General features: G+C 38.2%; 1 protein-coding gene across 4 annotated transcripts in view; it reads right to left on the reverse strand.

Moving 5' to 3' along the window:
• Positions 1-12,858, reverse strand: part of LOC115437778 (nuclear receptor coactivator 2-like) — an 83,184-nt gene that overhangs the window by 32,821 nt on the left and 37,505 nt on the right. For all 4 annotated transcript variants that reach the window (XM_030161116.1, XM_030161115.1, XM_030161119.1 and 1 more), the window contains exons 5-9: positions 9,262-9,439; positions 6,658-6,846; positions 2,947-3,048; positions 2,656-2,796; positions 1,341-1,488 (exon numbers count right to left, since the gene is read on the reverse strand). In XM_030161116.1, coding sequence (XP_030016976.1) covers positions 1,341-1,488; positions 2,656-2,796; positions 2,947-3,048; positions 6,658-6,846; positions 9,262-9,439 — 758 coding nt within the window. The remainder of the gene's footprint in view (positions 1-1,340; positions 1,489-2,655; positions 2,797-2,946; positions 3,049-6,657; positions 6,847-9,261; positions 9,440-12,858) is intronic.

Consider the following 12,858-nt stretch of genomic DNA (forward strand, 5'->3'; position numbering starts at 1 on the left):
TAGCCGCTCATTATACTTCACACTGAATCTATTATTCCTTCGCTCCAAAGTCACACACTGGTGGTGCTAAACTACATCCTTAGCCACAGCTACCCTGGGGCAAGCTGACAGAAACATGGTTGCTCCGATCACCACCAGACTTTCATTCACATTCAAACACTGGTATGAGGGACACTAATTACAAGGTGGGTTAAGTGTCTTGCCCTCTGATTATTGGAGGACCCACTCTACCTCCTGAACCACAGCTGCTAAGAACCGAACAGTTTCAAGAGAAAAAGAACTGGCTCTGCTGGTATATAAACAAGAACCACTTACATCAGGGGCTGGGAGTGGGATTATTGTACACAACAGTTAGAGTATCATCTAGTCTGCCTATCTTAAGAAAAAGAAATATCACAGCTTCAGTTTGCATGGCGGCTCAATGGTTAGCACTGTGATCTCACAATTTGACAGTTTGGAGTTTGATCCCTGGTCATAACAAATCCTTAGTGCATGTGGGGTTTTTGATGGCAGCCATTCCCCTGTTATCAATAAAAAATATGTATGACAAACTAATTCTCCTCTCAGTGCCCTCCTCCAAGAGACTGGTTTAGATCTGGACTGGGGACCCACTTAACATCACATTACTGTGCCTAGCATAGTAGGACAGGAAACTGCACAGTGGAAGCTAATGAAGACTTTGACTTCAGAGACAATTAAATGAAGTGAGATCATCGCAGGGCTCTGTGGAGGAGACATGGTATCCCACTGTACTGTAAAATAACATGAGATACATCTAAAAAGCATCAGGATAATGTTTTCATTGTGGTAACATCAGTGCTAATCACCTAGTCATCTTGATCATTGGTAAGGCATTCTGCTTGTCTGCACATCTCAGAAAAAAAGAGAAGACATTTTCAAGTGGGCTCTTCCTTGATCAACCTTCCGCAGATTGGTACCAATAGATAACACTGGAGTGTTTCTTTCTAATTGTGTTATTTGTTCACCTACGACCTTATACAGACCTATACATTGTGTAATACATAACTGTGATCATGCTGACTCCAAAATTTTGTGACTGAGTGAGTTTGTTATTGTATGTGTCCGAATGTAAATGCAGCAATGTGTAGCACTGTTGTACTAAATAAATTTCCCATATGGGACAATAAAGTTTATCCTGATCCTGACCCTATAACGTGATGTAATGATGTGACTCTATGGCACTGCTCTAGCCAGTGGAAAAACAAACTAGATCTGCAAGTTGTGGTTTGCATTTCCAGAAGGTTTGCAAGCTGAAGCACACAAAAAGCATTTCTCAGATCTAAGCAGAAGGGAAGAAGAAAATTACATATGAACTTTACCTTTGCAAGACGTGCATGGACATGTAGAGCTGGGGTTCGTTGGTGGCAGGAGATCGGACCAGCTTGCTCTTGGTGTGAGCTGAGACAACTGTACCATCTGACAGGGAGAATCTATAGAGAGGGCTGAGGGCATGACCGTTCCTCAACACTGAAAAAAACCCAAAACAAAACAAAACAAAACAAAACAAAAAACAGAGGAGAAGAGACCTTTATGAAACTGTTTATTTATAATTTTAGTGGGCTACCAGCTTTCCTCAGTCTTAGCTTTTCCATTCCCAGTACACTCCCTAAAATGAGAGGAAGGCGAGGTTTTTTTTGTCTTTGTTCTTTCTTTGTCATGAAGTTAGTAAAGTAACCATGGATTCTAGGTTAAACTGATGACATGCTGACATCACATTAACACACATTTATAGGATTCAAAGGATTCTGTCTTTTACATCAATGTTTTCGTCTAATTGTGTTTTCCTACAACTTTTATGTCATTTTTTGTCTTGTTGCAATTATGTCTTTTACAACATTTTAGTCTTGTTTATTTTTTTAAACATCTTTTAAGACCTTTCATAGGATTCAAAGGATTCCGTCTTTTACATCAATGTTTTCGTCTAGTTGTGTTTTTCTACAACTTTTGTCATTTTTTGTCTTGTTGCAATTATGTCTTTTATGACATTTTATAATTTGTTTAATTCAAATATACAATAACTTGTTCACCTCTCAGGACTCTTACTATCATAACTATTACCCCTTTTCACATAATACTCTATTGTTACAAATGTGCATCTGAGCTGTATGCGCAATAACTGTTTTCTTGTAGGTTTTAGCTATGTTTTATGTTTTGTATCTGCCTGTTCTTGTGTCATATTTTTACTTTTTGTTCAAGCTCCCTTTTCTGACTCAGGGAAACGCACAAGAATTCCAATGCACCTATACTGCTATGTATCTGCGCAAATGGCAAATAAAGTCTATTCTATTCTATTCTATTCTATTCTATTCTATTCTATTGTTTATTTTTTTAAAAATCTTTTAAGACCTTTTTGTCTTGTTACATCTTTCACTTTATTTTCCTAGTGTTGGTTTTTGAGAGTCATTTTTATCATGTTTTATCTTTTAAGTTGTTTTTGTCTTGTTACATGTTTTACAAATAATTTTAAACCATGGTAACTATATTGTTTTTCCAACTTTCAACCAGGAAAAAAAATTCTGCAAAAATTGGGAAAACGGGAATTGACATTTAATGTGATAATTGTGGGTACTGACTGAAATGTTTTGGGACACATCCCCCAGCTCTACTTTCAGTTGTGAAAAAGCCTTTACTCACCATCTTGCTGGTGTTTCTTAGCAAAGGATATCTCCCCATCATTCTGCAGATGAAATCTCTGAATGCAACGTCGGACCAAGTCCTCCCATCCTGGTTTCACGGATGCCCTCAGCAGACTAGTGTCCAAAGATGTAATCTTACCTAGACAGGTAAATTTAGAGCTGATGCAGCTATGCTTAACCTCAAATCAACTACTACAAGGAACTACATTAATACAAAGCTCAGACAGTAAATGAACAGTAATAGCCCTTCACACTAGTATACTGAACAGAACTTGTGCCTCCACCTTACCTTGAAGGTCTTGTCTTGTGGTGAAGCTCTCATACGTGGACATCACAGGCCTCTCTTTGACAGGGACTCTTCTCGCCACACAGATGAGACAAGACTGAAAATCTATGTATTTGAAAAGTTAAGGATTAGAATCAAACCTAACACATCTTACATATGGTATGTATTAGATGTGAATGGAATGTGTGTTAATGAGGATGAGACCTATTGTTGCAGAACTACAGTGTGATCTTAACAGTGACCTGCTTTTACATCCCAAAAAAGCAACCACTCTGTGTGTGTCAGTGTGTGCATGTTTGTAGGTAACTGAGCTCACTTTCCATCTCCTTTGTGGTCTTGTTGTGGCTCACTATTACAGCTTCAGTGCTTGGGTAGCACAGCTGCCTAACTCTCCGGACTTTCAGTGTGCCTGTACCTTCATGTGACTCTGAACTTGAGCTCACTTTCTATACGTGGGTGCAAATTGAAAGTACACTTATAGGTATGAGAGACATTTATTGATGAAGATGAACTAATTAAAAGATTGTTTTACAGGTTTTTTCAAAAAGAATGAACCGATTTCCTTACGCAATATTTTAATGAAGACAAGCAATAGAAAACTCCAGCCAAGTCACATGTATTCTACTCACAATCAACTTTTATTTCCTGTCTTATAAGTGTTCAATGTGGCCACCACCTGCAGCACGGAAAACATCAATGCGATAAGAGAATTCCTCTGAGATGCGTATCAACATATCACGATCCACTGAGTTGATCGCTGTTGTTATTTGATGTTTAAGGTCATCGAGGTTAGTGGGTAGCGGTGGAACATAAATGTGATCTTTTACATATCATGTCATATGTTTTGTGATGTCAGTGACCCAAAATCTATTCAGTTCTCCCTTGATTCCAAGTGAACATTTGCACCAATTTTGGTTTAGTTAACTGCGACTATTTTTACTGTCAGAATAACTAAACACAAGAGTAACAATCCCAAACAAAACAACAAAAGACCATTGTTAGTTGGCCCCTGATAATATTAAGAAGGTATGTATGTTGTTCTGCCTGTCCTCAGTCTGAATGTCTACCTAAACTCAAGCCTCAGCCTGCAGCCCTCATTTTGTCTGGACATCCTTCTGTGGGAGAGATATCTAAAATTAGAGTTTGAGACAGAATCTTCTCCCAAGTGTGTGTGTGTGTGTGTGTGTGTGTGTGTGTGTGTGTGTGTGTGATGAGATAAAACTGGAAGATAACAAAATGCCATACACTAATTAGTCTTTCCCAGTGAATGGGAGGGAAAGGAAAGATAGAGAAGAGAGAAGTGATGATGAAAGGAGGACAGGACACAAGAGGCTGGTGATGGAGAGACCGATGCAACAATAACAGAAAGACAAGACAGAGACAAAAAGATGACACAGAGTATAGGGGACAAAGAGAAAAAAAAAGGCCCAAATTGCAAAACTTTGATGAGTATTGGTCGAGCTTCACCTGCAAGGCTTCATGTGTGAATTGAGAAAAACTAAGTTTAAAATAAGTGAATCTAGATGTAAACCAAGCAGAAATATCTGCATGGTCTTGGGTTGTGATAAGCCTACCGTAAGAGGGGAGAAGCCCATTACATTTTGTCTTTTCTCTTTGAGAAAATATTTGTTAACTAGCTAAAATGTCATCTCCTCTGAGAAAAAAAGTGTTGGGTGGATTAATAGGGTAATACTGAAAAATCCTAAAAGCAAAAGCAGATTCAAACACAGACACAAAAAAACAGCACTGACCTAAATCTTAATTAATAAATTAATAACAAAGAAATGTTACTCTGATTTCCTTACAAAATATTAAGTATTTTTCTTGCAGGCCAATTTAAAAGTTCACGAATTAGCATATTTATGGTGGAATTAAATATGAACAAATATAAATCAACAAATAAATGATCCTTTATCCAAACTAAAATAAATCTACATGTTCTTGGGATTAGGGATGCATCGATCCGATACCAGTATCGGGCATCGGCTCCAATACTCAGTGTGTGTACTTGTACTCATACTCGTAAAAGTAATCCAATACAAACGCACCGATACTACTTATGGCCGTGTGACATTCACAGTTAAGTGCAGCAGGTGCACAGCGGTGGAATAATCTGTGGGGAGTGTGAGGAGTGTGGAGATTTTTCAAAATAAATGACAGTGACAAAACTAATGCTGACTGCAAGTAACGTTAAAGACACGGATATGGACGGAGTGTTCTGTCCGTCCTCTGTGTAAATTCCATCTGTTTTCCAGGTGCTGGCGAATGCGTACCCAGATGGAGAATACCACCGAGAACCATGGAGGTAGCGGATCTTTGCAAAGAGTGACTGTGTGAGTTAGAGAAAAACTACTGACATATTTAGGACAGCTACCCAGGGCTGAGCCAGTTTCCATCCCACTTACAATACTATGGGGTTACGGAGCGATGCAGACGGCCACCAGTGGAAGTGAAAATGAAAATTATCACTCATTTAATCTTTTCTCTACCTCCTGAAGCTAAGCTTTTAAACCTTACCAGCGAGAACGCTGCAATATTAGTATCACATTATTGTTACCTCTGTCGTCTCCATGTCTGTAATTATTGACTTTCTTCTTCTCAAAAAACTTTACTCTTCTTCGTGGTATTTGTCTAATATGGTTAATTAAGAGTAGCACCCCCTGGTGGATTAATTGAGAAACACGCATTCCAACACAATAAATGCCAGTAGCAGCCCCTTGTTACAGTCAGACTAAAGATAACGACAATAAAGCACATTTACAAAAGGAACTAATAACTGGAATGGGATTATGAAGTACTCGTATTGGTACTCGGTATTGGCAAGTACTCAAATGTAAGTACTTGTAATTGTACTTGGTCTGGAAAAAAGTGGTATCGGTGCATCCCTACTTGAGTTGTAAGAAGTGGATAAGAGAGGAAGGGCCTATTGCTAACCTTAAGAATATTACATAAATAGGAATTCACAATCAAGGGTCAATTTTATGTGAGACGAATAAGAGGCCAGTAAGAGTGGGAATCATAATAATCAGTTATAATACATAAATAGATCATTAATAATGAACATTATAAAATGCAGCTGAAATTCTCTTCTTTTGTGAAATGTAAGAGGTCAAAGAGAACAGAAAAACACTGCAGTTCCTAAAGTTCTTGGCATTCTGGGATTGGGACAGGACAGGAGTGTTTTTGGGCAAATGAAAATCTGCACCTGTGTAACTCTCCTTGCTCTTGCAGATGTGAACAGCTCATTCTGAGGTTATAACATGTACAGAGTGTCTTATTCTAGTGTTATTGCTCACTAATAAACACATATTTATGAACATTATATTCCATTCCTGCATTTAGATCATCTTAAATCTTACAGAATAAACATTTAATGAATAAATGAAATAAATTTAATCTCATTTCATTTTAAGCAACTTTTGAGTTCGGTCCATCATAAGTTAAGGTTACACGGATGAATTTAATAGGGTTAAAAAAAATCATCTGTGTTACTCAAACACAGTCTATGCGATAAACATGTTTTGTACAGTTTCACTTCAATACATTCCATACTTGTTGAGAAATTTAAAACTAAACTAAAGTAATGATTTGACAGACGAGACAGTGATAAAGAGAATAAGAAACTAAACATTAGAAACAAAGGGTCCCATAATGAACCCTGATGGTGATCTAAGATAGGGAAGGCCATAAATACAAAGTGTATGAGTGCCATACCTTCACCGTCTTCTTTGATAGACTTGGGTTCGGAGACTGCAAAGCACTGCATGATCTCGTACTTCTGCTGCGATGCCTCCTGCTGACTGGAGGCCAGCCCTGTTTCACCATCACCATTAGGGTTGACCAGCATACGACAGTTAAAAGTGTGGCTGTTCCTACTGGATGATTCGTTACTCTGGTGATTCACTGGTAAAGACAGCAAACCAAGGAGAGGATGTTAGAAAGAGAATCTAGTACAGTGTGATCTGACACACAATAACAGATCTGTCCTATGGAAGGAACACTGAAGTAGTGACTCAAGGTACCAGTTACTTTTTACAGCTCCATAATGATTTAATTGGTTAGAAACAGAGAAGATGACTAATTCCCAGATCTCTGCTTTGTTAAATACAGATATAAAAAACAAGTTATATGTAGCAATTGTACATTCCTTGTACATGTTTTTCCAAAAGCCAACTGTAAAAAAAGGGTAAATATGCAAATGCTTTGTCAAGTGTTATTACTTTTTAATTTTTATCCAGCCTTTAGTTTTTGATTTTACTTTAGTTACTTTAGTATTATTTTAATCTTGAGTAACTGAAAATATTTGTTTTTTTTTTGTTTGTTTGTTTAAATGTTTTTGAGTATAACTTACAAAACCATTGTTTATTAAAAAGGTGGGGAAGAAGGTGCAAATAAAAATTTAAAAAAATTTGATAATGCATCCTGTCTTTAAGATAAGGCAATGACTATTGCCACAGTACTGTGGCACAAAATATCAGTTTGTCTATTGCCACAGAGCCAATCAAATGTTAGCATTTGTACTAGAGCCAGTCATGGACACTGTTACATGAACTCGTTAGCCTCTTGATGCCACAGTACTGTGGTGATATATGGCGTATACTTCAATGCATTCTTTTGTGCATTTTGCTACCACAGTACTATGGCTATTGACAGAAGAAAAGGCAAATTAGTGATAGTATATAGTATAGAACAGGAATTATTGTTGTAAATGGTCTATATGTTGACGTTTTATGTAGGGATGCACCAATACCACTTTTTTCCAGACCGAGTACAAGTACAAGCACTTACATTTGAGTACTTGCCGATACCGAGTACCAATACGAGTACTTAATAATCCCATTCCAGTTATTAGTTCCTTTTGTGAATGTGCTTTATTGTCGTTGTCATTAGTCTGACTGTAACAATGTGCTGCTACTGGCATTTATTGTGTTGGAATGAGTGTTCTCAATTAATCCACCAGGGGGCGCTGCTCTTAATCAACCATACTAGACAAATACCACGAAGAAGAGTAAAGTTTTTTGAGAAGAAGAAAGTCAATAATTACGAACATGGAGACGACAGAGGTAACAATAATGTGATACTAATATTGCAGTGTTTTCACTGGCAAAGTTTAAAAGCTTAGCTTCAGGAGGTAGTGAAAAGATAAATGAGTGATAAGTTTCGTTTTCACTTCCGCTGGCGGCGGTCTGCACTGCTCTGTAACCCCATAGTATTATAAGTAGGATGAAAACTGGCTCAGTCCTGGGTAGCTGTCCTAAATATGTCAGTAGTTTTTCTCTAACTCACACAGTCACTCTTTGAAAAGATCCGCTACCTCCATGGTTCTCAGTGGTATTCTCCATCTGGGTACGCATCCGCCAGCACCTGGAAAATGGATGGAATGTACGGAGAGGACGGACAGAACGCTCTGTCCGTATCCATCTGTGTCTTTAACGTTACTTGCAGTCAGCGTTACTTTTGTCACCGTCATTTATTTTGAAAAATCTCCACACTCCTCACACTCCCCACACATAATTCCACCGCCGCGTACCTGCTGTACTTAACTGTGAATGTCACATGGCCATATGTGGTATCGGTGCGTTTGTATCGGATTACTTTTACGAGTATGAGTACAAGTACACACACTGAGTATCGGAGCCAATGCCCGATACTGGTATCGGATCGGTGCATCCCTAGTTTTATGGTGTTTTTTACTCTGTGCAGTCAGTGAGATTGAGGCTGGAGAAAGTGGGCAAAGCTACATTTTAAGATGCGGCGGTGTGCCGTATTACTTCTAATTTCAGTGTCTGTTCAGTGTATTGAGTGCTGTGCTCCGAATTCTACACTCTGAACATTGTCCCAGTGGCTGATTTATATCAATGTTGGATTTACCTACTGGTGCCCTCGGTGCCATGCCCCCCGTTTGAAAATCTGCAGAAAAAAATGCTGCTTTAATCAGGAATCAAACCTGAGTCTTTCACATAGCAGTCCCAAGCGTTGCCTATTGAGCTAAATCTCCGCTGCCTGTAGGTCCGACAGATTTGCTATCTGAATGCCTTGGTACTTTTCGGGATGTGATGTTTCACCAGTCTACATGTGACATAACGAAGGTGCTGATTGCTCTGTAGTAATAGACAAACCGATATTTTGTGCCACAGTACTGTGTCAATAGCCACTTCATTAAGATAAATACATACAATTGTTGCATCTCGTCTTAATGATACAAAATTGCAAACAGTGCATCCTATCTTCTTGCACCCTATCTTTTAGTCCTATAAAAGCTGTTTGCAGTCATTTCTCCATCACACCATGATCCATGTATTTCTATTTGGTTCTCACCTAAGCTCTTAGGGAGCAGGTTCTTGATGAACTCAGCGTGATCTCCAACATGAAGCACACTATATACACTGGTGTTCATCAGCTCCTCCTGCTGGTAGTGCAAGTACTGGCTCACATTTTCCGACACAAACACTAGATTGCCTTCCATGTTGACCACAAAGAAGAAACCATCAAGTGCCTGAAAGGAAAGAAAAAGGAGAAAGACAATGGAAGGTAAGGCAACCCCCCCCCCCCCAAAAAAAAAACAAAAAAAATCACAATGGATGATGAAGAAAGGGGAGGGGAGATTAATTTTACTTTGTTACCTAATAACATTGCAGAGAGTTGACGTTAAAAATCAAACAACTCTATGCCATGTCCATCTAAACTGCCAAAATGTCCTTTAGAAACTTTTTGTTGACTGTTACATAATGCTTATTACGGCATTGTTACTTTATTAACTACTCCTAATAGCCTTTATATACAATTATATGACATATAGATTGATTACTAAACACATCAATTAATGCTACCTATTTTTTTGTTAATGCTCCATTACACATGTTAATTCATGCAGACATTAAAAAACATGGACAACAGGACATTAAGTTGCAATATGTACTCCATTCAGTGTGCACTGTCGGCTGCCCCACTGTCCATCTGTGCATGTGCTTTTCCAGTCTTTGGTTCTTGTCCACTCAGCATTTTCCACCTTTATTATTATTATTATTATTATTATTATTATTATTATTATCATCATCATCATCATCATCATCATCATCATCATCATCATCATCATCATCATTATTATTATTATTATTATTATTATTATTATTATTTCATCCTTTGTTTATTTGGAGTTTTGTAGAAATTGGGCAATACAAACACTGTATCATATGTGACATATCAATTGAAAATAAATTGTTGCTCAATTTCCATTTTTTTTTTTTTCCACATGGAAACAAACCTAAAAACAACTACACCAACCTTCTCCATTAACAAAAACAAAAACAAAACAAAACAAAAAAGAAAGGGCTTGAAAGGTTCATGTTTAGAATATTGATGCACTATGTACTACACAAGGTACATTACCGAATAGAAAAACAAAGAAGAGGACCAGGTGGAAAAATTACCATAAAGGTCAATCTGGAACAAAGGGGAAATTAGTTTTTCTGACTAGTTGAAACAGAGGATTCCAGATTTGTGAGAATTGATCAGCAGAGGCATAAAGTGTCATTCTAATTTTTTTCCAATTTGAGGAAATACTCAGCTCTCTGAGCCAGTGTATAAAGGAAGGGGGCTGTGGTGATTTCCATTTCAGGACAATTACCCTTCTCACAAGAATGGTCATAAAAGCAAGAGAATTACTCTGGGAAGTGGAGAGGTAAGGTGTCCTGATAAAAATCCCAAATAGGGCACTCAAGGGGTTTGGATTAATTTTCTTACCAATTACATTAGAGATGATGGTAAAAACTTCGGTCCAAAAGTCAACAAGGTATTTTCCACCCTTATTACCCCACCCCCTGAAGGGGAAGGAATGGGGAATTGTTTTTGGTTCGGTTTGTTTATTTGTTTGTTAACACTTTAGCAGCAAAACTATTGGTTCAATCCATACTAAATTGGGTTTATTGATTGCCAGTGACCCAAAATAGATGTCATTACATTTTGGGAAAGGTAGGTCAAAGTTCAAAATGTTTATGATTTTTAAAAAAATCTACCCATTTTCTTATAATGGGCAAAATACGTGTGAAGATTGGGGTTTGTTGTGCATGGCACCACTTGTATTCAGACTGACTTGTCTTTTAGGCTCTCCACATGTCTGCAAAGCCCAACTGTAGTTTTGCTTAGCACCCTTATGCTAATGTCCACATTAATACAATAGAGTCTTGGCCTTCACCATGATTATGTTTCAGACACCAGACAAGACACCTCAGCCAATGTTTTGGCTGCTGAGTGCTAAATATAGGCTGAGACTGTGTGTGGTCAGACTCCTCCTCTCCTTTTCTAATCTGGCTTTTCAGGAAGGTATTTATACCACAATGGCTACCATGTGATGCATCACCAAGAGGAGTTGATGACGGCATTGCCACAAGCCAGAGCAACTCTTATCTCTCTGTACTGCACTGGACAGTAAAGTAAAAGACCATTTAAAGTCAGAATGCTGTTCCTCCTGCTTGTACTTAATGTGTTTTACACAAAAACAGACATGAAGAACCCACATATTCTCCTAGTGAGGTCTTTATGTGCATTTGGAGTAATGATTTAGATTGTTAAAAATGCTAACACAAAATCTGTCAAACCAAAATGGTTAACTTCACTCTGATTAAGACATGGTTCCAATTATAATTATGCCATACTAAACCTTAAAAAAAGTTATGTCAGATTAAATTTAAATCTCCCTGTAAGTCTCAGTTTAGTTTGTACTCTAAACCTAGATCCAGTAAAATCCTGTTGTACCTTAACACTAGTTACCGCCGCCAAGTATAACGGTGGAGGTTATGTTTTCTTCGGGGTTTGTCTGTCTGTTTGTCTGTTAGCAAGATAACTCAAAAAGTTATGGACGGATTTGGATGAAATTTTCAGGAAATGTCGATACTGGCACAAGGAACAAATGATTAAATTTTGGTGGTGTTGGGGAGGGGGGACTGATCTGCCTTGGCGGAGGTCTGCGCTCTTCGATTGCTTTTCTAGTTTAAAATGTGATCTGGTGTAAATTTTTACACATTTTTAGGAGAACAGCTTTTCTTCTTTACGTAAGCTAATGTTTAGCCAGCTAGCAAAAATGTACATTTTTGTCATGGAATGCAGAGCAAACAAAAGTAAAGAGGATTATCCCATCTTTTATACTAATGGTATCAGCTCAGTTCATCTCCAGTTTACTTGTCTTGGCTCAGCTTTTGTACCACACTTAGCACCTCCTCTGCAGGTATAGTCCCCCTTTACTGTGACTAGTCATCATTAGGGTGCATCAAACCCCCCTTTTGTCAAGTTTTTTCCTGTCCCTAGTCTAAAAAGTTTCCGTTTGAGTAGAAAACACTACCTGTAAAATATTAATTAATTTTGACCATGTTTAGGTGGGCCACCGTGCGTTTGAAAATTTGAACCGCAAGGCTGCTGAATTTGGCAGGCTCAGAAAGTGAATATACCATTTAATACTCTTAAATCAAGTAAAACTTCCTAAGTTGCTCAAATATGCTTTATAAACCTTACTATCAATAGTTTAAGCCCTAATTAAAATATTAATTTAAAAAAATACAATAAATTTGATCCTAGATTAACCATCTGGTGCCCTCCCTTTTCATAAGTTCAGCAGGTACCAGATTTCTTTTGCCAGACAAGGGTGGGTGGCTGTGGCTCAGTTGGTAGAGCGGGTCACCCAATGACCAAAGGGTCGGCGGTTCAAATCCTGGCTCCGACTGTCCACATGTCGAAGTGTGAACCCTGAACACTAAACCCTTGCTCCCAGTAGGGCCAGGCTGTGCCTTGCATAAGTTCAGTCCATTTTCCATAACAGTGTAAATATGCTAAAGGCAAACCACCCAAGAGTAGTGAAGAGAAGAGGGTGAAGCACCCTGGGGGCCCTTTGAAGAAAAAAGGTGGCCCTGCAGATGAATGGGA

This window comes from Sphaeramia orbicularis, chromosome 17 (assembly GCF_902148855.1).
Source record: "Sphaeramia orbicularis chromosome 17, fSphaOr1.1, whole genome shotgun sequence".
Taxonomy (NCBI): domain Eukaryota; kingdom Metazoa; phylum Chordata; class Actinopteri; order Kurtiformes; family Apogonidae; genus Sphaeramia; species Sphaeramia orbicularis.